The sequence below is a fragment of the Haliotis cracherodii genome, unplaced genomic scaffold, assembly GCF_022045235.1.
Source record: "Haliotis cracherodii isolate W230 unplaced genomic scaffold, xgHalCrac1.p SCAF_17, whole genome shotgun sequence".
In the NCBI taxonomy this organism is placed as follows: Eukaryota; Metazoa; Mollusca; class Gastropoda; order Lepetellida; family Haliotidae; genus Haliotis; species Haliotis cracherodii.
The window spans coordinates 22841592-22867328 of NW_027266272.1; the positions used below are offsets into that span (position 1 = coordinate 22841592).

At 41.3% G+C, this 25737-nt stretch overlaps 1 protein-coding gene across 7 annotated transcripts in view; it reads left to right on the forward strand.

Moving 5' to 3' along the window:
- LOC139464966 (serine/threonine-protein kinase tousled-like 2) overlaps nt 1-21969 on the forward strand; it is a 54765-nt gene extending 32796 nt beyond the window's left edge. For 2 of the 7 annotated variants that reach the window (XM_071246599.1, XM_071246603.1), the window contains 15 exons: nt 1032-1124; nt 2658-2768; nt 3787-3923; nt 5385-5417; nt 8543-8677; nt 9978-10142; nt 10871-10952; nt 12189-12280; nt 13037-13126; nt 14529-14698; nt 14982-15120; nt 16419-16530; nt 17540-17647; nt 18315-18415; nt 20210-21969. In XM_071246599.1, the coding sequence (XP_071102700.1) occupies nt 1032-1124; nt 2658-2768; nt 3787-3923; nt 5385-5417; nt 8543-8677; nt 9978-10142; nt 10871-10952; nt 12189-12280; nt 13037-13126; nt 14529-14698; nt 14982-15120; nt 16419-16530; nt 17540-17647; nt 18315-18415; nt 20210-20324 (1683 nt within the window). In that variant the 3' untranslated portion in view covers nt 20325-21969. Of the gene's footprint in view, nt 1-1031; nt 1125-2657; nt 2769-3786; nt 3924-5384; nt 5418-8542; nt 8678-9977; nt 10143-10870; nt 10953-12188; nt 12281-13036; nt 13127-14528; nt 14699-14981; nt 15121-16418; nt 16531-17539; nt 17648-18314; nt 18420-20209 lie in introns of all 7 variants that reach the window. The other 5 variants (XM_071246601.1, XM_071246605.1, XM_071246600.1 and 2 more) reach the window with 4 other exon arrangements.
- The last annotated feature ends 3768 nt before the right edge of the window (nt 21970-25737 follow it).

The following is a 25737-nucleotide window of genomic DNA, read 5'->3' on the forward strand; positions in this document are numbered from 1 at the left end:
TTCTGGCGTGACCTGTAATGGGATCTTTGCATGGAGATTTGACAAAGAATCTGTATGAAGTCGCATCAGGTGTACTTTCTTATCAGCCAATCAGTTACAGATATGATGTCTGTATCTTGAAAAATCAATTAAACAGCCAGTTCTGAATGTAAATAAGAAAAGGAAGTACCAGTAAGCTGACATCTGACTAGCTCCTTAACCCTTCATTTAGATTGTGATGTCCAAGTTTGCGACCTCCTAAACAGGTATCCTCAGGTCTTCAAGTGGTCAGATAGCCTAGTGGTTAAAGCAATCGCTCGTCACACCGAAGATCCCGGTTCGATTCCCGACATGGGTACAATGTGTGAAGCCCATTACTGGTGTCCCCCGCCGTGTATGCTGGAATATTGCTAAAAGCAGCATAAAACCATACTAACTCACTCACTTACTTAAGAGTGGAATTGTATGGAATTTGAAGGTCTGATTTTAATAATTTGCACTGAATATCGTTTGAGGGTCCTGTGTTTGTCAGATAAAGAGGGCACCATCCAGTGCTGCCCTTTCCATAGCATGGGTCGTTGCTCACAATATCAATCACTGGATATCTGGTCCAGATTCAATTATTTACAAGCCGAAAGCATATAGCTGGAATATTGCTGAGTGCGGCGTTTAACAACAAACCAAACCAAAACCAAAACCAAAACCAAAACCATTCTAGTTATGTACATCCATGGGCACATTGGTCCCTGATACCCCAAGCTGAATGAAATGAGGATCAGATGCTTAGAATGTGTCATTTTTGTGTATTGGTTGGTCAGACTCAGTGACTTGTCTGCTTGCATGTCAGTTGATGTCTCAATATTGGTTGATATGATCTCTGATGTCTCGTTGTTGGTTGATATGAAGTATTATCACTCAGACTGATATCCAATGGTTGGGTGATGTGAAATATTATTGATCTCAAACTGATATCTCATTGTTAGTTGATATGAAATATCATCACTCAGACCAATATCGCATAGTTGGGTGATATGAATTAGTGTTCGTTTCAGACTGACATGTCAATGGCCAGCATCCACTCGATGGAGTCACGGTCTGTAACAGATATAGAACAGAAAGATACCAAAATAGAAGACCTAATACGGGTAAGTGCTGAGCAGATAGGCCACAGGTAATAACGGAAGTTAGTTTATGGTCGCCACAATCTGTGCAACAAGGAGTAATATTTCCTGAGTCTTGATGTGATACTGTAAATCGAGCAATTAATGCGTCTTAAAAAGAATGCGACCACTGGACCCTAGCAAAAAATGCGACAACCCCTCCTCTCAAGCATCAGTTGATTTTTATCTAAATATGTCCTCAGTCAGGTTTAGAATCCTCACCTTAATCCAACCTTAAAATTAATCCAATCACACACCAAATAGCACCGCTTATTAGCGCTGAGTAAAGTACTTCCGCAAAAACAATACATGCGCGCTGGCTCGTGTCGGCCTTTTACGCAGTCGCAAAGAACAAAGGGTGGTGTCTGTCTGGACTTTCAGGTGTGATCAGTGATGACATAAGTGTGTAGAACTCTTGTCTTGACCCCAGCAGTGACAATTCACAGGATGTAATTAGTGTTTAAATGACATTGTTTATATACTTTATATACAAGTGCTGCTCAATAAACAGTGATGTGGAATACATCAGCGTATGTCTAAGTTGGTATTTTTGCTATCCAAAATGTCTTATTGTTGATATAAATGCGATGTTTAAAAATGCGAGCAAAGACCACTCGCATTTTTCGCATTTAATTCATGCTCGCGTTAATTTCAAGATTTACAGTATGTATTGCAAGATATGATGTGATCACCATGTACTCAATGGCTTCGTTGATGCATGTCATCGATCCCAGTTGCGTGGATCGAAGCTCATGAGGTCCATCACTGGATTGTCTGGTCCACACTCGATTATTTATAGACCGCTGTCATATAGCTGGAACATTGCTGAGTGCAGCGTTAAGCAACAAACAAACTATGCACTTTATTCCTTGGGGATAGGGAGTTGGGGTAATGTGTACCCAACACCACATTGCTAGTTATAAGAGCCAACTTAGGAACTATGAGGACTAGGTCCCCTTCAACCTAATCTTGTCGTAAGCTCTGATAAGGTGGTTAATTCTGGTTAATTACCTGTCATATTAACCCTTCTGCAGGGATCGGTGCTCATGATATCAATCACTGGATTGGCTGGTCCAGACATAATTATTTCCAGGCTGCTGCCATGTAGCTGGTATATTGGTTGGACCTGTAAAAATCCTGGGTAGAATAGGTCTTAAGCAACCATGCTTGCTGTAAAAGGCGACTGTGGTTGTCGTAAGAGGCGACTTACAGGATCTGGTGGTCAGACTTGCTGACTTGGTTGATGCATGTCATCGTATTCCAATTGCATGTATTGATGCTCATGATGTCAATCACTGGATTCTCTCGTCCAGACTCGATTACTAAGACTGCTCCCATATTGATGGAATACTGCTGAGTGTGGCATGAAACGATAAAAAAAACCCCAGAATATTGGTGAGAACCATATGAATTTTTATGAATGGACTCCTTCTCATTATGTGCTATGTGTGATGCATGTGTTTTGTGATAGCCGTGACAGTACCAATGTTTTAGATGGCCATGTTATTACTTTTTCAGCAAAATGATGAGCTCAGGAGGCAGTTAACAGCTCAACAAAAACTTTTAGAAAAACACAAAGAAAATTTGCAGAAATGTTTGGAGGTCAACAAGTCTTTACTTATAGAAAAGGTGAGGCTCAAGATTGTTAAACCTCAACTGATCCGGGAGTACTGAGTTCCAGGACTGACAAGTGACTTGTCCTTGTGATCCTCTGTGAGAATTCTAGGCAAGAGTTGGTCCCACACCGCAAGTGCTTGTTGTAAGAGCTGCTGTCTGTGTCATCGCGACCTGTGCTCATGTTTTCCATCACTGGTTTGTCTGGTCTGTGTGTGATTATTTACAGTTTGCCATGATGTGGATGGATATGGTGGGGTCAAAATATTCAATGCTTTGGGTTTAACTGCGATGGTTAACGGTCTTGGCCAGAATCACTGAGCTAACATGTTTTCAATGAAGTGTGGTCTCATGCAACTGACATGTGAAGATCCGGGGTAGAATAGGTCTTCAGCAACCCATGCTTGCCGTAAAAAGCAACTATGCTTGTCGTAAGAGGAGAATAACCGTTGAAGCATGTCATTGATCCCAATTGTGTGGATAGATGCTCATGATATTAATCACTGGTTTGTCTGTAGAGGCTCGATTATTTACAGACCGCTGTCATATAGCTGTAATACTGCTGAGTGCAGCGTTAAATAAACAAATAGTTTCTCAGCTTCCTAGGGAGTATACAACCCAAGCCAAAAGGTTAAGTTATGTAACCATGTCATCCTACCGGGTACCCCTTCACTGCTGGGTGAACTGAGGTGACATCACATGTACTATATGTGCTTCAGTGAGGGGAAGGACTGAAAGCCCTTGATAATGATGACAGAAATACTGTTAAAACAGCATTTAACTCTCTCAAACACGGGACGGTCGGGTAGCCTAGTTGTTAAAGCGTTCGCTCGTCACGCCGAAGACCTGGGTTCAATTCCCGACTTGGGTACAATGTGTGAAGCCAATTTCTGGTGTTCCCCACCGTGATATTGCTGGAATATTGCTAAAAGCGGCGTAATACCATATTTACTCACTCACTCACTCACTCACTCACTCACTCACTCACTCACTCACTCACTCACTCACTCACTCAATGCAATTTGTCTTTCAGAGTACATTAGTGAAAAAAGAGACAAGACAGAAGTGTATGGAGAACCGGTTGAGATTAGGGCAGTTCGTGACACAGCGGCAGGGTGCAACGTTCGTGGAGAACTGGGTGGACGGCTGGGCTTTCACAGACCTCATGAAGTAAGTGTAGCCGGCTGATGGCAACTGGACATACACATCCAAGTCATCATGCCATGTCTTCCATGTGATTTATTCATGATACCTGTCATGACATTCATTTTGAGTAAACTCAGGTAAATTTGATATAAGCGCAGGTAAATTTGATTGCTTGTTTCAGACACTTTTGGCCCTAAATTCCTGAAGACAGATGGGAGAATATATAATAATCTCTTAAATTTAAAAAATCAGTGACTTTGTAACTGTATTGTGCCTATTACCATACGTTCTTATTAATAGCAAGCGGCTTCTGTTGGATGTTTGGGTAGAGGGTGGTGTTTGTTGTCCTTTTACATCAAGTCTAGCCCATGGGAGAGAGCAGTCAAAATGTCAGTATATCTGTTAATTTTGAGATGAAAGGTTACTTTACACGACTTTTTTTCCCACACATTTATTTGTTTTTTTGTTGAGTTTTTTTTTCTGGAAAATGGCTGAAGTGTGACAAGGGAATCAGTAGAACAAGGATTGTCGGATCATAGGTTTTCGGACATCATACATTTTCGGACAGCCATGTTTATCGCGATTACATGAGCTATAGCCAGGGGTGTGTTGTCACACAGACATTGTAAATACTCAGATGATGACAAAGTCGTCTTTTATACCTGAGTGAGATGTTTTACAGTTGTTCTCGTGATTAGAAAAAGACAAACTACGAATGTTTCTTAAGTGTTTGAAAACCCATAACACAGGGATAATTAAATTCTGTCCAAACAAAGGATGACAAAGATGATTTTGCTTCCAATTGACATGCACGTCAACATGATCAGATCGAATCAGTAGGGGTTAAAATGTGAAGTGATAGGTCGCCATTGCACTGAAGGTAGTGTTTATACTGTGACTTCTAGCATCCTTATTAATGATGAAGGCATGTTGAGTTCAGAACAGGACACAGTGGTGTGCCACACTTAGACTATGTATATATATTTTTTTATCACTTGGATCACGGATTATTTCTAAGCTGAATATGAGAAAACTGAAGTTCAAATGGGCACTGTAGTAGCAGTTTAAGATTATTTGAGGCAATACTGAAAACTGTACCTGGAGACATTTATCTCACTCTTATGTCCAGGCTTTTGTCTCTTTGAGCACAAATGAATCTTCCAGGGCTGTTCCTGGTCCTGAGGGACTTACCATTTAATAATCATTGGAGGTGTGAGATATATTTCTTTGAAAAGAGATTAACAATTTTTTCCACAACACATTTTTGTATTTCATACATTTCCAGCAAATAATATTTTGTGAGTGTATCATGGCAACTCAATGTTTTGTGTATATTCTGAAACAAATGATTTTTAGAAATTTCCAGCGGTCCAGAATGTTAAATGGTTGGTCCCTAAGGTTAAGAAACTGTTTGTGAATTCAATCGAAATAAAACAATCAATCCAAATTAATTTATATATTTTTTTCACTTTTCAAACATTGGAGCAGGCGGATTCGTGATCCAAGCAATAAGAAAAGGTTAGAGCTGAGCATACCGTATTCGACGTAATAAGCCCCCAGGGCGCTCTCAAAATTAGAAATAGGGGGCTCTTATTAGAATATTATTTTGGTGAAAAACAACAGAGTTGAAAGATCATAAATTTCGTGGTTTATGCTGACAGCCTGAAATCTTTATATACGACAGATTTATTTTTCCCATAATTAAGGATGCATATGACACACGTATTATACACAAATAAATAAGTCTTGTGTACATTGAACAATGGGAAGGGGTGCTAATTGGGATTGTTCACTAGCCAATATATTAGCAAATATCGCTGTGGGCGCTTATTAGAGCGGGGCGCTTATTACGTCGAATACGGTATGTACCTATTCAATAACTTATTAGCTATTCACACACTTACAGGCTTCAGCCCGTGTAGCCAGATCAGCAAGGTTCATACAGGCTTGAAAAGGCCTTTTTTATGTCACTCGTGAAAAGCCTTGATTTTAGTGTCAACCTTGAAAAGCCTTGAAAATCACCAAAATAGCTTGAAAAGCCTTGAATTTGTACAAAATAACATATACTTGTTTCTAAAAGTATTCAAATTCATGACAGTTTATTTTATTTGTTGGTTATGAAAATGAATCTAGTTGGAAAATTAGTGATTTTCATACTGCTTTTCAGGTCTCTTGACTAATATATAACAGGCTGGATTATAAAACAATATTGACAGACTAAGGGTAATAACCCAACTTCAAAAGCCTTGAACATGACAATTGAAAGCCTTGAAAAGCCTTGAATTTTTGTGTTCCATAGCTGTATGAACCCTGGATCAGTCTCTTGCTGGAGGTCTAAGGACCTTCTAGCAGTCATTCAACTTGTCCAGAGTTGTGTCCCTTAGATGTCAGGATCCGCTGATCGTAGGTTCGACTGAATCTGCATCACTTAAGTCTTTTCTCACACTGAAACTGACATGCCAGGATATTACTGAACACTGTTCGAAGTGGCGTCACACCAATCTCACTCTCATGTAGACATGTAGGCATGATAGATGCCTCTAAACACTTGCTTGGGTGTATGGTTTTCTCATATGTTTATTTTTTGGTGTATTCAAATATTTTGTCGTTAAAACCTGATGTATGAGTTGGTGCATCGACCCGTGAAGATCCGGGGTAGAATAGGTCTTCAGCAACCCATGCTTGTCGTAAAAGGCAACTATGCTTGTCGTAAAAGGCAACTAATGGGATCAGGTAGTCAGGCTCGCTGACTTGGTTAAAGCATGTCATCGTATCCCAATTGCGTGGATCGATGCACATGATATTGATCACTGGATTGTCTGGTTCAGACTCGATTATCTACAGACCGCCGTCATATACCTGGAATGTTGCTGAAACAAAAAGTTGATGCATCATGTCAGGATGTATTTAGGCTTCTAAACTAAGTATCCCTGGCTGGCAAATTGGGGGGGAAACTGGTTATTTTGGTCAAAATTGGGATTTATATAAAGTTCTTATTTAATCAAATTCAGAGGTACAGTAAAGTACGGTTATAACGAACTCAAAGGGACTACTAATTTTAGTTCGTTTTAACCGTAGTTCGTTATAAGCATATATACAGCATAACTACAGCAAATAGTCGGGACCAAAAAAGTAGTTCGTTATATCCGTCAGTTCGTTATAAGCGTGTTCGTTATAACCGTAGTTTACTGTATTTTAACATTATTTTGGGGGATTGTATGGATTGCAGTTATATAAAACTAAGCATTATAACCGCTTCCTAGGACCTGTTGTCAGTGAAATACAGGTTATCTCTACAAAGCCGAAGCTTAGTTAATAGTTCTTCATAAACATGATTTCGGAATTTTTTTATGGATTTTTAATAGCTGTTGGGGTTGAATATCAGCCTCTGAGCATTCTAGATAAATCCCTCCCTGTCATGTAATATTTTGGTGGCGTCGTTGAGCCAAACTGTCCTTGTACACTGTAGTGATTAATATATCAAATTCAATATTGACTGTCGGGACAGGTATTGAACTAATCTCTGTCTTATCTAGATGTTTAGGAGTGTGGAACATACAATGTTTGTTCTTTACTAATACTGTTACTTCAATACGAATAGGATACTTACTATTTTCTTTCTTTCATAACAAAATGGGGGTGGTCGGGTAGCCTAGTGGTTAAAGCGTTCGCTCGTCATGAGTACAATGAGTGAAGCCCATTTTTGTGTCCCCTGCTGTAATATTGCTGGAATATTGCTAAAAGCAGTGTAAAACCATACTCACTCACTCATAACAAAATGGACATAGGAACGATATTCTTGGGAGCAATCCTCAGTATAGAAAAATATAGAAAATTGTGTCTGTTGGGTAGCCTTGTGGTTAAGACGTTTGCTCGTCATACTGAAGACCCGGGTTTGATTCTCAACACGGGTACAATGTGTGAAGCCCATTTCTGGTGTCCCCAGCAATGATATTGCTGGAATATTGCTAAAGGCGGCGTACAACCATTCTCACTCTCACTCACTCACTCATTATGAAATGGGTTTTCAATAATCTAACTTGGTTGTGAGAATTGACTAAAATGATTGTGTTGTAGGATTGTGACATGGTCTGGTGCTCATAATATCAACCACTGGTTTGTCTGACCCGATATGTCCGTGCTGCATTATTTAGCTGTAATATGGCTGACTATATTGCATAAAAATTTGAGTAGATTCGTATTTGCTCCTTATTCTCCTTATTGCTGTTAATATTCTGAACCAAAAAAGTTAAGGATCATGGTATTTATATAAAATTGTGTGCTCGGTCTTCAATACAAAAAAATACCCCCACCCCCCTTTCAAAATATTCATGATCCAATTAGTTTTTTTTGTTCGGTATAAGAGTGATAACTTACTTTACTTAAAACGGATGCCCCCTAGAAAGTGTCAATGATGTTGGATGTCTGTGGCTAATATACTGAACTAAAGAAGTTAGGGATCATGAAAAATTTGGGGGATATTTTCATAAAATTGTGTGCTCAGTCTTCACTACAAAAAATTATCCCCCAAAATATTCATCGTTACATTTTTGTTGTTCGGTGTAATAGTGATAACTTACTCCACTTCCAATTGATGCCCCTTGAAAGTGTTGATGATGTTGGATGTCTGTTGTGTGTTGCAGACAACAAGAGAGGATAGGAACGGACCGCGAAGACATAGATAAACAGAGGAGGTTACTTATGAAGAGGAAACCTACCATGTCGACAGGAAAAAACTCCAAACAACACGAGTTTCTCAAACCAGGGCAAGAGAAACCGTGAGTCCACATTTACAGGAAACTGTTAAAGCAATGTGTGCCGTATACATCCTCTTCTCTTAACTGTTGCCATTGCATGTTGGATCCAGGCTAGAATAAGCGGGTGGTCGGGTAGCCTATTGGTTAAAGCCTTCGCTCGTCACGCCGAAGACCCGGGTTCGATCCCCGACATGGGTACAATGTGTGAAGCCCATTTCTGGTGTTCCCCTGCCGTGATATTGCTGGAACATTGCTAAAAGCGGCGTAAAACCAAACTCACTCACTCTCTCACTAGAATAAGCTCCAGGCGCTGTGTTTGATATTCACTCAAGTCGGATATTTCCGAGATTAATAGTAGAAATATTAAGGACAAGATACTTTGAAGTGTCAGTGATATTTTCAGAGGCAGATGCTGCTCATAAACTGAAACACCTTGCTCCCTATGATGGTAGCTCCCAGATGTACACATGAAGTATATATAGCCATGTTAACTCCCAGATGTACACGTGATGTGTATATAGCCATGTTAACTCCCAGATGTACACATGAAGTGTATATGGCCATGTTGACTCCAAGATGTACACGTGACGTGTATATGGCCATGTTAACGCCCATATATACACATGAAGTGTAAATGGCCATGTTAACTCCAAGGTGTACACATGAAGTGTATATGGCCATGTTAACTCCCAGATGTACACATGAAGTGTATATGGCCATGTTAACTCCCAGATGTACACGTTAAGTGTATATGGCCATGTTAACTCCCAGATGTACACATGAAGTGAATATGGCCATGTTAACTCCCAGATGTACACATGAAGTGTATATGGCCATGTTAACTCCCAGATGTACACATGAAGTGTATATGGCCATGTTAACTCCCAGATGTACACATGACATGTATATAGCCATGTTAACTCCCAGATGTACACATGAAGTATATATGGCCATGTTGACTCCCAGATGTACACATGAAGTGTATATGGCCATGTTAACTCCCAGATGTACACATGAAGTGTATATGGCCATGTTAACTCCCAGATGTATACATGAAGTGTATATGGCCATGTTAACTCCCAGATGTATACATGAAGTGTATATGGCCATGTTGACTCCCAGGTGTACACATGAAGTGTATATGGCCATGTTAACTCCCATATGTACACATGAAGTGTATATGGCCATGTTAACTCCCAGATGTAAACATGAAGTTTATATGGCCATGTTAACTCCCAGATGTACACATGAAGTGTATATGGCCATGTTAACTCCCAGATGTACACATGAAGTGTATATATGCCCTTTTTCTATTTACCAGGTTAACGTTAGCAGAGTTTTACGAGCAGGACGAGATCCTGAAGTTAAGACAAGCGACCTTGAAAAAAGAGGATGCTGACCTTCAGTTGGAGTTGGAGAAGCTTGAGAGAGAACGTAACCTGCATATACGAGAACTCAAACGCATTCACAATGAAGATAACTCAAGGTAAAGACTGTCGCAGTGTTTCAATGTTGTGGGGAATTCGATATGAATAATGTTTTTACTGATTATTAAAAAGTTCAGTTCAGAAAATAGTTTCTTCCACTTGTGCATTTTGCCTCCCTTAGCCATACCAGGATCTGCTGATCAGAGGTTCAAATCCATCAGTGATGTACTGTCGATCAGCGCCATGTAAACACCAAAAGCTTCATTCAATATAGGTTGTCTTCTCATGTTAGTGGTAATCTGACATACCATGATGTCTTGAGACTGACACGTGATCAGGGTTAGAATTGGCCTTCAGTAACCCAGGCTTATTTATAATAAGAGGCGACTATGCTTGTCGTAAGAGGCAACTGACAGGATCAGGTGGTCAGACTCGCTGACTTGGTTGATGCGTGTCATCGTATCCAAATTGTGTGGATCGATGCTCATGATCTCAATCACTGGATTGTCTGGTCCAGATTCGATTAATTAAAGACTGCCGACATATAACTGAAATATTGCTGATTGTGGCGTATAATAACAAACAAAGCGAACAAACTGTTCAGATTGCCATTAGCCCAACTCACTCAAATCCCCAGACAGATTCTCACCGGTCTGTGAATAGTTGGTTGTCATCACTCAACACACAAACAATTTCAGTGTTACAGCCACAAAAATTATTTGATTGTTCAGAATGACATGTTGAATTTTGTTGATGCAATTTAATACTGTGATGTTCTGCTTTATAGGTTTAAGGATCATCCAACGTTAAACGAGAGATACCTGTTGCTGTGCATGCTGGGAAAAGGGGGTTTCAGTGAAGTACACAAGGTATGGAATATGTACACATTGAGTCTCGTAGGTGCGGGAGTGTGCTGGTTGGTGGGGGTAGGTGAGTGTGTGGGTGGGTGGTGGATGTGTGGGGGTGGGGGAGTGTGGGTGGGTAGGGGAGTGTGGATGTGTGTGGGTGCGGGAGTGTGGGTGGGTAGGGGAATGTGGAGGTGTGTGTGGGTGGATGTGGGGGTGGGGGAGTGTGGGTGGGTAGGGGAGTGTGGATGTGTGTGTGGGTGGGTGGTGGATGTGTGGGGGAGTGTGGATGTGTGTGTGGGTGGGTGGTGGATGTGTGGGGGAGTGTGTGGGGTGGGGGAGTGTGGATTTGTGGGGGTTGATGTTGGGTGTGGGTGTATGTGGGGGTTATTTAAGGGGGGGGGGGAGGGTGCCCCATGTTCGCCTTTTCAATCTGAAGACGGTTGTTTGATTTTAGATACGGGTGTTAAGTGTAAGTGTGAAACCCACTGCTGATGTGCGTGTTGTGGTGATGCTGGAAAATTGACACTTGATACACCAATGATGAAATCTTTACGGTTTCTAAATCGATAAGTAATTATACTGTTGCACAGTCTAAAATATATGTTCTCATATTTGAGGCAAGTGTCTCATGTTACACTGCATTCACATTATGATACATTACGACCTTCAACTAGATGACCTTGACATTGACCTCACGTACCAGTAGCTGGGAAATTATCTATTCTACAATTAGTAAGAATTTCCACAATATTTGTTTCAGATTTAACTGAAGTTTTAAGACAGTATGAGCTAAACCATCTGAAATGTGTCCTTGACCTTTGGGAGTGTCACACCTAACTTTTTAAACTTTTTAGCATCAGGGTTTCCCCTTGTCTATTCTTAGTGCAAGGAAATAACATTTCGCTTTGCTTTGAGGTTAAATATATAATTGTAGCGACTTAGTCTCGAAAAAATTATTTTTAAAAAGTGTGAGAATTGTGACCGAACTTTGTGTGAATGACGTGTAGATCTAACAAAGTTACTTCGGAGTACTTTGGTTTAACGAGCCAAGGTTCGATTCCCAACATGGGTACAATGTGTAAAGCCCATTTCTGGTGTCCCCTGTCGTGATATTGCTGGAATATTGCTAAAAGGGGTGTAAAACCTCACTCACTCACTCACTCACTCACTCACTCACTCACTCACTCACTCACTCACTCACTCACTCACTCACTCACTCACTCACTCACTCACTCACGGTTGTCTCCTCTGTTCCAGGGTTTTGATTTGAAGGAACAGAGATATGTCGCATGTAAAATTCACCAGTTGAATCGTGAATGGAAAGAAGATAAGAAAGCTAACTATATCAAGTAAGTTTGGGGAACTGTGTTTGTAATTCTGTATTTTCTCAGTGTGCAATTTAAGAATCATCATAGACTGGAATCTTTGAGTCATGATAGATCCACTTACTTGTGATACACACATGCTTCAGATATATGCTTCAATGGAAGTCTTATCCAGCGTTAGAAAGTGGCACTAGTCCTATAGTCCTTGCCAAACTGCCCATTATTAGGGGTGTTGCTATATGTTATCATCATAAGGACTAGTGGACTAAAACAGGTAGTTTCTAACCCTGTTTGGGCACGGGTGGCCCAGCCGTCTAAGGCGCCACAATTTGCTGTGCAGAGTTGCACCCCTTGGGCACGCCAGAAATCTATGATTGTGGGTTCAAATCCCGGTTCGCCCCGATTATGTTTCTAGGTTTGTCAGCACCATACCCATGCTTGTGGGTTTCACCGAAGTGGTAAACGTCTGAGACCTGCATCACTTCGGGCTTTCCTCCCACATTAAGCTGACCCGCCGCGATATAACTGGAATATTGTTAAAAGCAGCGTTAAACCCAACTCACTCACTCACTGATATGATTGAAATGCTGTTAAAGTAATGTTAAACCAAAATCACTCACTTGACTGTTTTAGGAAACAGGAGAGTCTGTTATAGGTATTTGGTATGGCACTTTTTGTCTTCTGAGACAGTTCCTAGACTCAACTGCAAATGTTGCCCGCGGCTGCTCTTGTAATGAAATATACATGTGTTGGTCATGGTTGTTCTTGATTTTGTTTCAGACATGCTCTTAGGGAGTATAACATTCACAAGAGCCTAGACCACCCAAGGATAGTTAGATTGTATGATGTTTTTGAAATTGACAATAATTCGTAAGTATAATTCTAGTTTTTCGCTGTTATCACCAATCAGTTGGTCATGTTATGATTTAATTTTGAGAGGATGGGGCAGATTTAGTTACATTCTTTGTGTGATACATGGCATTACTATATATCCATAAATGATATGGATCCCAAGCTAACTTTCAATGTTTTGGAAGAAATCTTTTCTCATCCCTCTATTTATAGGGTTAATCTAACATTATCATAATCTATTATAAAGTTTGTACTGATGGATCCAGTTCTGTACAGTAAACGTCATGAAAACTGAATTGATTCATAACTGAATGGGTGATGATGGTGCTTCAGTTTGTTGTTTTAAGTTGTGTGAAAGTCTGGTAGCCTAGAGGTTAAAACATTTGCTTGTTATGCTTAAGGCGAGGGCCGATTCTCTACATTGCTGTAGTGTATAAGTCAAGTTACCACCTGACACTACTGGTCGGGGCTGCCTTCTGATTTTGACGTCAAACATGACTCAAATGATAACGATCTAAACATTTCTGAATGGGCACAGGTAGCCCAGTCTTCTTAGGCGCCGTGATTCGCCGTGCAGGGTTGCTTCCCTTAGGCATACCAGAAACCTATGATTGTGGGTTCGAATCCCGGTTCGCCCCGATTATGTTTCTAGGCTTGTCAGCACAATACCCATGCTCTTGGGTTTCACCGAAGTGGTAAACGTCTGAGACCTGCATCACTTCGGGCTTTCCTCCCACATTAAGTTGACACGCCATGATATAAATGGAATACTGTTAAAAGCGGGGTTAAATCCAACTCACTCACTCTAAACAGCATGTATATCACTAAATGTTTCTATTTAGAGTCAGAGTGCTTAATGAAAGGCAATTTCACTTGATTTTCCAGATCAATTACAATTATCATATATAGAGAATCTCACCCGAGTGTCTTTTGATATCAAATATATCAACACAAGTTCATAAAAGTGGGAAAACTCCGAGGCTTGCCGAGGATTTTTTTCCACTTTTATCAACGAGTGTTGATATATTTGATATCAAAAGACACTCGGGTGAGGTTTTATTTAACATCCAACATCATTCTTCCAACTTTTTCAGTTTGTAGAAAGTAATAAGCAGTGTCTTAAGTGTTAAAAGTACTGCTAACAGCTTCAGTAGCAGAGCCATTAGTGATGTCATTTGATTGTGACGTCATGGTAACCAATGACATCACAATGGTCTGCAAAGCATTGTGATGTAATTTCATTGCAGCGATATCTACAGTATAGATATCGCTTGATCTTACCCAAGCAATATCTCCTGTGGGAGCCAGTTTTGGATGATAAATCTCATTCCTCAATCCTCAATATCATGATAGCTGATGAAAGCAGATGATTGATGCCAGTTGAATAATTAATTCATTGATGCCATGATTTGTGTTTCAGATTTTGTACAGTGTTAGAGTATTGTGAGGGCAACGACCTTGACTTTTACTTGAAACAGAACAAGTGCATTCCAGAGAAGGAGGCCCGCTCTATCATCTGTCAGACAGTCAGTGCCCTCCGCCATCTCAATGAGATCAAGCCAGCTGTGATACATTATGACCTTAAACCAGGTGAGATGTGACCTTGACATTGACCTTATGTATCAGTAGCTGGGAATATATCTATTCTACAATTCGTAATAATTGCACAAAATTTGTTTCAGATTTAAATGAAGTTTTAGGACAGTATGACCTAAGCCATCTGAAATGTGTCCTTGACCTTTAGAGTGTCACACTTAATTTTTTTGCGTATTATTATAAAACCATGTGGTATTTCTTTGTTAAAATGTAATTAAGATATTGATGCCCTATCATCCCAACTGCTTTTAATTTTAATCAAATTATTTTTGCTTAGGTAATATCCTGTTAGGAAGTGGGTCCGTGAGTGGCGAGATCAAAATCACCGATTTTGGTCTGAGCAAGATCATGGACGATGAAAACTTCTCCCCCGACATTGGGATGGATCTCACATCTCAAGGGGCAGGAACATACTGGTGAGATCCCGGAGAACATATCAGCGTTAATATCATTGACTTTGAACTGGTATTCTTTCATGACACAGTACACAAAAATAATGTTTTGATTTGTTCGTTTCGGTGTTCGAATCAGGTGGTTTGGAGCACTGACTTTGTTGATCGTATTGCATAGATTGATGTTCATAATGTCAATCACTGGATTCTCTGGTCCAGATCGATTATTTACAGACCGCTGTCACATAGCTGGAATATTGCTGAGTGCGACATTAAACAACAAACAAAACAACAAATCTCACCAGGTGACAAATAAGGAATGGATGGTCTGTCAATGTGTCAGATTGTCTGTCAATGTGTCAAATTGTCTGTCAGTGTGTCAAATTGTCTGTCAGTGTGTTTGATTGTATGTTAGTGTGTCAAATTGTCTGTCAGTGTGTCAAATTGTCTTTCAGTGTGTCAGATTGTCTGTCAGTGCGTCAAATTGTCTGTTAGTGTGTCTGATTGTCAGTGACTGATTGTCTGTCATTGTGTCAAATTGTCTGTCAGTGTGTCAAATTGTCTGTCGGTGTATCTAATTATCTGTTAGTGTTTCTGATTGTCTGTCAGTGTGTCAAATTGTCTGTCAGAGTGTCAAATTGTCTGTCAGTGTATCTAATTGTGTGTCTGTTTGTCTGTTAGTGTGTCTGTTTGTCTGTCAGTGTGTTTAATTGTCTGTGAGTGTGTTTAATTGTCTGTCAGTGTGTCTGATTGTATGTCAGTGTGTCAGATTTTCTGTCAGTGTGTCACATTGTCTTGTCAGTGTGTCTGATTGTATGTTAGTGTGTCTGATTGTCTGTCAGCATGTCTGATTGTTAATGTGTCAAATTGTCTGCCAGTGTATCTGATTGTATGTCAGTGTGTCTGATTGTCTGTCAGTGTGTCAAATTGTCTGTCAGTATGTCTGATTGTATGTCAATGCATCTATTTGTCTGTAAGTGTGTCTGATTGTCTGTCAGTGTGTCAAATTGTCTGTCAGTGTGTCTGATTGTATGTTAGTGTGTCTGATTGTCTGTCTGCCAGTGTGTCAAATTGTCGTATTACTGTGGTCATGACTCAGTTGATTGTATATCCTTGTACCCTGATCACGTGATGGCATGGGAAATTGCTCCTTTCAACTACCAAGTTTCCTTACCCAGACTCTGTTGTGTACTGGCCGCTGTGATATTGTTTTAATTTTGCTGTGACATTAAACACAAGACAAAAAAACACTGGCTCTTATGAAAGGAGAACTTGATTCAGAATTGTTTACTCTGCCTATCATATCTGTGTTTGTTCTGCAGGTACTTGCCCCCCGAGTGTTTTGTTGTGGGTAAAACGCCGCCAAAGATTTCTTCCAAAGTTGATGTGTGGTCGGTCGGTGTGATATTCTACCAGTGTCTGTATGGTAAAAAGGTAGGTTGGCTTCACTAGGTCACCTGTATATAGGGCGGGGCGGTCGGGTAGCCTAGTGGTTAAAGCGTTCGCTCATCACGCCGAAGACCCGGGTTTGATTCCCGACATGGGTACAATGTGTGAAGCCCATTTCTGGTGTCCCCCGCTGTGATATTGCTGGAATATTGCTAAAAGCGGCGTAAAACCATACTCACTCACTGTATATAGGGCTGTGTATTGGCCAATTGTTTTTTTATTGCAATATACTGCGATACAGGGGCGGTCGGGTAGCCTAGTGGTTAAAGTGTTCGCTCATCACACCGAAGACCCGGCTTCGATTCCCGACATGGGTACAATGTGTGAAACCCATTTCAGTGTTCCCCGCCGTGATATTGCTGGAATATTGCTAAAAAGCAGCATAAAACCATACTCACTCACTATTGTGATACAGGTATCTGTACTGCGATATGTATTGCAATATATATTGGGAACTAAAGTGTTTAGACCCGTGAAGATCCGGGATAGAATAGGTCTTCAGCAACCCATACTTGTCGTGAAAGGCGACTATGCTTGTCGTTAAAGGCGACTAACGGGATCGGGTGGTCAAGCTCGCTGACTTGGTTGATGCATGTCATCGATCCCAATTGATTGGATCGATGCTCATGATATTAATCACTGGATTGTCTGGTCCAGACTCTTTTATTTACAGACCGCCGTCATATATCTGTAATATTGCTGAGTGCGGCGTAAAACAACAAACCAACCAACCAACTTAAGTGTTTGACACTGTTTGTATGTGGAAATCCTAGTTTTTACATACTAAAGTATGCAGACAAGATAACAACATGGGAGAAAAGTCACTTCCTCGTGTCTCTGTTTCGCCAATCAATTTTAGATGAAAACGTCATTTGTGAATGCATTTTGGTGTAGATGTTTGGTTAGACTATACAAATACTAATGACACTTGTTACATATATTTATCAGTTGAAGTAGTTTGATTTTGTTCTTATATTGCCTGTTGTGTTTTCAGCCATTTGGCCACAACTTGTCTCAGGCGGCCATCTTGGAGGAGAACACAATTCTTAAAGCTACAGAGGTTGACTTCCCTCCTAAACCCCCTGTCTCATCAGAAGCTAAGGTACGTCCCTGCTAAATCCCCTCTATCCCCCACCCCACCTCGTCAGAATCTAAGGTACGATCCTCCTAAATCCCCTCTATGCCCGTCCCACCTCGTCAGAAGCTAACGTACGTCCCTCCCAAATCCCCTCTATCCCCCACCCCACCTCGTCACAAGCTAAGGTACGATCCTCCTAAATCCCCGCTATCCCCCACCCCACCTCGTCAGAAGCTAAGGTACGTCCCTCCTAAATCCCCTCTATCCCCACCCACCTCGTCAGAAGCTAAGGTACGTCCCTTCCAAATCCCCTCTGTCCCCCACCATACCTCCCAAATCCCCTCTATCCCTGACCCCACCTTGTCAGAATCCAAGGTACGTCTCTCCTAAATCCCCTCTATCCCTGACCCCACCCTGTCAGAATCCAAGGTACGTCTCTCCTAAATCCCCTCTATCCCTGACCCCACCTTGTCAGAATCTAAGGTACCTCCCTCCCAAATCCCCTCTATTCCCCACCCCACCTCGTAACAAGCTAAGGTACGATCCTCCAAAAGCCAGTTATGTCAGAAGCCAAGACATAAACCTTTCAAAACACCAGACTTGTCAGAAACTAATGTATCCCCCTTTAAATGCATGTGGTAGTGCTCTGGCAGTATGTTCCAATGATTGATTCTCCTCTCCGATGTTGCAGGCATTTATCCGGCGCTGTCTTCAGTACAAGAAGGACTTCCGGCCCGACGTGCTGATGCTTGCTCAGGATGACTATCTGAAACCCCCACAACTCAAATCCAAGTGAGTGAGTGACCTCTGCCTCCTCCTTACCAACAGCTCATCCCTGTAACTCGTAGATTCATCACTTCGTAACTACACTGATCTTATTTAATTTAAGGTACCGTATTCGACGTAATAAGCACCCAGGGCGCTCTCAAAATTAGAAATAGGGTACTCTTATTAGAATATTATGTTGGTGAAAAGAGTTGAAAGATAAATTTCGTGGTTTATGAGGACAGCCTGAAATGTTTATGTACGACAGATATATTTTTCCAGAATTTAATTGCCCATAATTTTTAAGGGTGCATAAAACACACGAGTGTGTATTATACGCGATTAAATAAGTCTTGTGTACATTGATCAATCGGAAGGGGTGCTAATTGGGATTGTTCACTAGCCAATATATCAGCAAATATCGCCCAGGGCGCTTATTAGAGCGGGAAGCTTATTACGTCGAATACGGTAATGAAATTTTATTATTGAAAGTTACTATTTATTATTTTTTTATAAGATAAGAAACAGGTATGGTGATGTCTCATAAAGTAAAAAATGTTCATCTAATGGGTTATGAGGCCTTTGCATTCATTGATTTGGTTTTCAAATATACTACTCAAAATAAGTTAGGAACACCCACAATTGGAAGGCTGTGTTGCAATACCCACCAGCCATGACAGATTAACTCGGGATTTCTTGGACTTCTTTTGAGTTGTATAAATTAAATGTTGTGTTGTAACATGTACAAGCTGAATGATTTTGTACCCTGAGACCGAATGTGAGGTTTAACTCGGAGAATTCCAATCATATGGTGAATGTTTGTGACTGGCCAATCAGATGGCTCGTATAAGGGTGAATGTTTGCTTGACTGACTGGCCAATCAAATCACTCGTGTATTACTAATGGTGAATGTTTGCAAGACATTGAGTGGCCAATCAAATCGCTTGTGTAATGGTGAATGTTTGCAAGATTGACTTGCCAATCAAATCGCTTGTGTAATGGTGAATGTTTGCAAGACTGGCTAGCCAATCAAATGGCTTGTGTAATGGTGAATGTTTGCAAGACTGACTGGCCAATCAAATGGCTTGTGTAATGGTGAATGTTTGCAAGACTGGCTAGCCAATCAAATGGCTTGTGTAATGGTGAATGTTTGCAAGACTGACTGGCCAATCAATGGCTTGTGTTTGCCTGAATGTTTGCAAGACTGACTGGCCAATCAAATGGCTTGTGTAATGGTGAATGTTTGCAAGACTGACTGGCCAATCAATGGCTTGTGTATGGGTGAATGTTTGCATGACTGACTGTCCAATCAATGGCTCGTGTTTGCATGAATGTTTGCATGACTGACTGACCAATCAATGGCTCGTGTTTGCCTGAATGTTTGCATGACTGACTGACTAATCAATGGCTCGTGTTTGCCTGAATGTTTGCATGACTGACTGACCAATCAATGGCTCGTGTATGGGTGAATGTTTGCATGACTGACTGACCAATCAATTGCCTGTGTTTGCATGAATGTTTGCACGACTGACTGACCAATCAATGGCTCGTGTATGGGTGAATGTTTGCATGACTGACTGACCAATCAATGGCTCGTGTATGGGTGAATGTTTGCATGACTGACTGACCAATCAATGGCTCGTGTTTGCATGAATGTTTGCATGACTGACTGACCAATCGAATGGCTCGTGTATGGGTGAATGTTTTCAAGACAGTCACTGGGCAATCAGATGGCTTGTGTAAGGTTGAATGTTTGCAAGACTGACTTGCCAGTCAGGGAGCTGGTTCTATGTAGTCCTGATACGAAGGCTTCTGTTTCAGACATCTGGACAACAGCCTAGTGAGTCAGTCACCAGGGAGCAGCAACTCGACACAGGGACCGACCATCAACCTGAATCAGTCTCCGTCATTCTCCTTCGGGGATAAATACTCATAGCTCAACATAGGGGACACTTCTGGGAAAAGGCCAAACAATGTCTGAAGCAGTCGCTACAGACCAACTGCATCTGGGTCAAACTCGTCATAGCATTCAATCTCCCTTTGTTGTGGAGATAACCACATATGCAAGCTCACTGCATTGGAAGCCTGTTGCCATGGTTTTGTCTTGGTATCCATGGTAACCATTTCCAAAACTTTACTTTCAAGAAAATAAATGAATCATCCTGCCTCGCCATATTTCTAAACAATTTTGCTGTGAGACATCCAGAGATCACGCTCGCGGAGTTGCATACAGGAATGCATGTGATGGGGCCCTCAAATACTGGTGCAAGGGTCGTCATGGAGATCCAAGGTGTCGCCATGGAGATCCAAGGTGTCGTCATGGAGATCCAAGGTGTCGTCATAGAGGCTAAAAGGAGGTCCAAACGGTTGTGAGGCCCAAAGGTGTCGTTATGGAGATCTGTGTGTCATCAAGGAGGCCCAACGGGTCGTCGTGGAGATCCAAGGTGTCGTCATTGAGACCCAAACGGTCGGCATGAGGCCAAAAGGTGTCGTCGCAGAGATTCAAATTGTCATGAGGCCCAAAGGGTAGCTCTTGGAGATTCAAAGGATCATGATTTAGATCCAAGGCTTCTTCATGGAGGCCCAAACAGTCCTCTGGACAGGGAGATGAGAGTGAAGCCCTGAGGCGCCCTATCACATTACATGGCGACACGTGCTAGCCCTCAAGGCATCTCTTTGTGTCTGGATCCGCATCACTTCATGTGACACAACCTTACCTACCAGGAGGAGGAGTCGGATTATCAAAGTGTCATGTGACGTTCTCCAAGTTTCAGCAACGTAATTGGATACCTAAAGTGCCATACATCATGACCTGGTCTACTCGGACGGACGTGTCACAACACCAGGTGTCGCATGTTGTTGTATCCAGGTGTCATGAGCCGTGTCCAGACAACTGCGGTGTCTTGTGAGAGTCAACAGTCGACCGACACCAGGTGTTCCATCGACACAAGCACCATATGACATGACAGCCTTCGTCTTATTTGTCAGTCAACGGTGGCCCGACACCAGGTGTTCTTCTACGTCATGTGATATGTGCGACTGTGAGAAATGCTTTCAGATGTGAATTACGAGCGGGTGTGATGATTCCACAAGCAGTGCTGAGAACCAAGTGTGTTTAACGTGATATGTACATATTCAACGGTCCCAACTCATGTAGATATCCTGTGAGAATAACAACCTGTGTCCTGACCCTGTGGTTCACCCATTAACTTCCTTCAGTGCACGTTTCCGTGGGTAATGAAACCAAGTCGTAGGGGTACCTGGCACTCGCTTCACTGTCACCAACTTCATCCACATCCACCAGAAAAATAGCACATTGAAAAATTAGGTTAAAATTACTGAATAATGATGCAAATATATTACTGCTGGGTTTCAGTAGGATTATTTCCCTAAGGCAGTGGGTAGCCTAGTGGTTAAAGGGGTGGTCGGGTAGCCTAGTGGTTAAAGGGGTGGTTGGGTAGCCTAGTGGTTAAAGGGGCGGTCGGGTAGCCTAGTGGTTAAAGGGGTGGTTGGGTAGCCTAGTGGTTAAAGGGGTGGTTGGGTAGCCTAGTGGTTAAAGGGGCGGTCGGGTAGCCTAGTGGTTAAAGCGTTCGCTCGTCACGCCGAAGACCCGGGTTCATTTCCCGACATGGGCACAATGTGTGAAGCCCATTTCTGGTGTTCCCTGCTGGGATTTTGCTGGAATATTGCGGCATAAAACCTCACTCACTCACTTACTCCCTTACTCCTAGTGGTTAAAGTGTTCGCTTGTCACACCGAAGGCGCGGGTTTGATTCTCCTTATGGGTACAGTAAGTGAAGCCCATTTCAGTGTCCCCTGCCATGATAAAATTCTTGAAATTAATCTAAAAGTGGCGTAAAACACTCACTCACTCTTGGACATTTGCTGATTGCCATTCAAAATGTCCTTTAGATGAAATAACAGAATGTTCCATCAAGAGTTGAAATGTCTGAATTTAATTGTCTCCAACAATTTCCCTGACTTAATATATGCACAACAGATATTGACACTTACTTGTGAATAATGTTTTGACGAAATATGGACAAAATATATGTTGTAATTGATCTTACTTGTTTATATGAGGTTGGATATTTTTAAGGGAAGAGAGTGGAGTAGTATAGTGGTTAAAGCGTCAGCCCGTCACACTGAATATCCAGTTTTGATTCCTTGTGGGTTTTAGTGAGCCTTTCTGTCCTCATCGGTACTGCTTGTTTCTGTTCCTAATGGTGTATAACTCTTAACACATGAATATACACCACTTAACTTTTGAAAGGGATGGCAAGATATTCATACTGTTTACATATCCATAATAAATTATCAGTTTGTTATATCATGGAATAATAGCAATGTCCCTATCTGAAGTTAAGTGGTATGCGGGTCACAAACCACACTTGTGGAAACCTCGAAAGGATTAAATTCACCTGTAATGACAGTGTCTTAATGTAGACCAGGGTGCCGTTGTACAAAGCAATCTTAGCGCTAAGGTGATCGTAACTCCCATACCTTAACACAGACTTACGGCAGTCGTAGCGCTAAGGTTGTTTTGTACAACGATGTCCAGGAAATGGATATGTGTTATGGATCAAGTGACTTTTACCTAATTGGTAAAGACCTGGGCCCCCACCCACAAACCGATGCCTGCAGCAATAAGCTGCCTGGTTGTGTATATGGCGCCAATGCAACCTGTAATCAAGAAAAGTATCCATAACGGAAACTGTTAAGGGCGTAGTATACATCCTTGGCTCAGGCCTTTTCGTGAGTGAGTGAGTATGGTTTAACGCCGCTTTTAGCAATGTTCCAGCAATATCACGGCGGGGACACCAGATATGGGCTTCACACATTGTACCCGGGTCTTCGGCGTGACAAGTGACCGCTTTAACCACTAGGCTACCCCACTGCCCCCTCAGCTCAGCGAAAGCCCTAAGTCTATATTCCAGTATTGGAGTTACAATCAGGTCAGACCCCTTCCGATGAAGATCAATTGGAAAGATTTTCTGCTTGTCTTCATAAATGTCTTGGCATCGCAAACAGCGTGGCATAATTGAGTGTTTATTACCATTCTGAATCAAAATTGAGTATGCTCATCTTAGACCAGTAAAATTTAGGAAGGACAAGTGACATTTTTTTGTGGACTACCACCTCTAGAATTAGCTAGATGGCAACTTTGGCATGTATTTGACATATAACGCTATCCAGAGTTTTTTCTGGATGAAGTTCTTAACACATGTAGGTTCCTTTCTGATATCAGTGACGTTCCTGATTTTGAAAACAATTGATAACATTCAAAACATTGTTCATGCGTGGTAATGTACAGTATTATTTGTTACAATGGGCCTTTATAAATTAATGTATCATAGCACCATTTGCATATCATCACATGACACTATTATTGCATGAATATGTCCCTGTTCCCATAGAAACATAACTTAGCCATAAATCTCATGTCAGTGCCTGTAAGATATGTTTTGGTATTGTAAGCTGGAGACCACTGTTGGAAACTAAGATCCATTTGAAACTATATCCAGAGACAAGTTCATGAAAGGGCTAAGGTAGAATGGTCTGCCATTCCAGTGTGGGTCCAGACTGTTTAATTAGTGACATATGCTGAGTTGCTGACCAAGGTGTCCACTATGCCATCCCAAAAAATACATTATCATATAATGGGTAGGTGCCTTGTGCTACTAAGAGAAAAGGATTTCATTTTATCGAAAGAAACTTATGGATTACGGGAAGAAAACCTGATATAGACTATCCGAAAAAATTTTAATTTCTTATCTGAAATTATGCTTTACTTTGAGTAGGTTCGATCATCCTGAGATCCATACACTTTTGTGTCCACTCGGACTCATAGTACCGTAGCTATTATTAGCGTCCATTCTTGTTGGCATCTTGGATGCAGTATGTTACGTCCTATCAAACCAGGCGTGAGTGAAATGGAGACATTTTCTTTGTATGAATAGGGTAATCAATACTAATCAACTGTGATACTGATAAAACAGGAAATTATTGTTAACAGGCTTACAAATTGGACTTTAAGTGACATACTGACATTGTCAGTTCCCAATATGGTGCTGAAATTACTCAAGATGTGGATGAAGTTGGTGCTTGCCTGCAGTGAATCTTTTGACGAGGTACCTTTAAGTACCATCAGTTTCACCGGTCCCCATGGACAGGACATTACAAACTGTGTGTCAATCTTTATTCCATATAGGACTATATGTGATTGTAATATTACCGCAATAACGGGTTTGGGGTGGAGAAAATGTGTCTTGAGAAGACAAAAGTTTGATTTTTACCGAAATTCTGACATAACATGTCATTACTTGTTTACACTTCAAAACAGTCCTCACAGCGGTGAAGCTATACCAAAGATATGTCACCTGTGTTGATCAGTACTGCCCACGAGTCTAGGGCGGCCATGTTACATGTTCCAGGAAATGGTTGTAAAACTTGAACCCTTTCGTTGTGGTCTGACCAATCTCATTCAAATTATTCGGTTTCATTCTTCACCACCTCGCTTCGATTTGTACAAACCAACCCCACTGAACAAAAACACTTCTTCAATGGTACTTGTTTTGGGTATAGATGCCATGTCACGAAGAAAAGAAAAGACGGTGTATAAATATCCATAATGATATGTGGTTGTGGCCTTATTTATCCATATTTGGAGCTTGTCCTGTGTTTTCGAGGTATTTAAATCAGGTATGCTGGCCTGAATGTTTCTCTCACTGAATGTTTCTCAATGCTGATAGGTCGATTATAAAGATCATCTGATGCAACCTCCGATAGGGGTGTCCTCAGATCTTCACGGAGAGAGGTATCATATCGGAGTAAAGATCTGATTTTAATGAGATTGGTGGACGTTCAAATAAAACAAGGGAGGCAAGTTGAGCTGAAGAATGAAAAAGGCCATCCTTTGAGCTTCTATCCTTCTTTATGGTCTAACTGGGACTTGACTCGGTTATTGCTAAATGTTGTGTAATGGGCTGGAGCCACCGAGAAATGGCTGATTCAGCATTTATCAATTTCCCCTTACGTTCCTATTCTTATGGTCATTAATGCCTGGCTTTCATGGTTGTATGAAGCAGAGGGCCATAGGTACTTTATTTCTTGTATTTCTCACGCATGAACTCGTGACGCTTCCCTCACACTTCTGAAACACCCTCTTCCACCCACCGGGGACTTGTTAAGGCATTGTCAAAGTTCGATCACAGCAAAGTTTGAATACAAGTTTCAAATTGGAATTAGAACTTTTCAAATTAACAGATGATTCAGTTTTCCGAAGGTGACTTGTAGTGCACTGATAATGCAATATGGAGCAAGAGGGTAATATATCTAGTGTCACAACT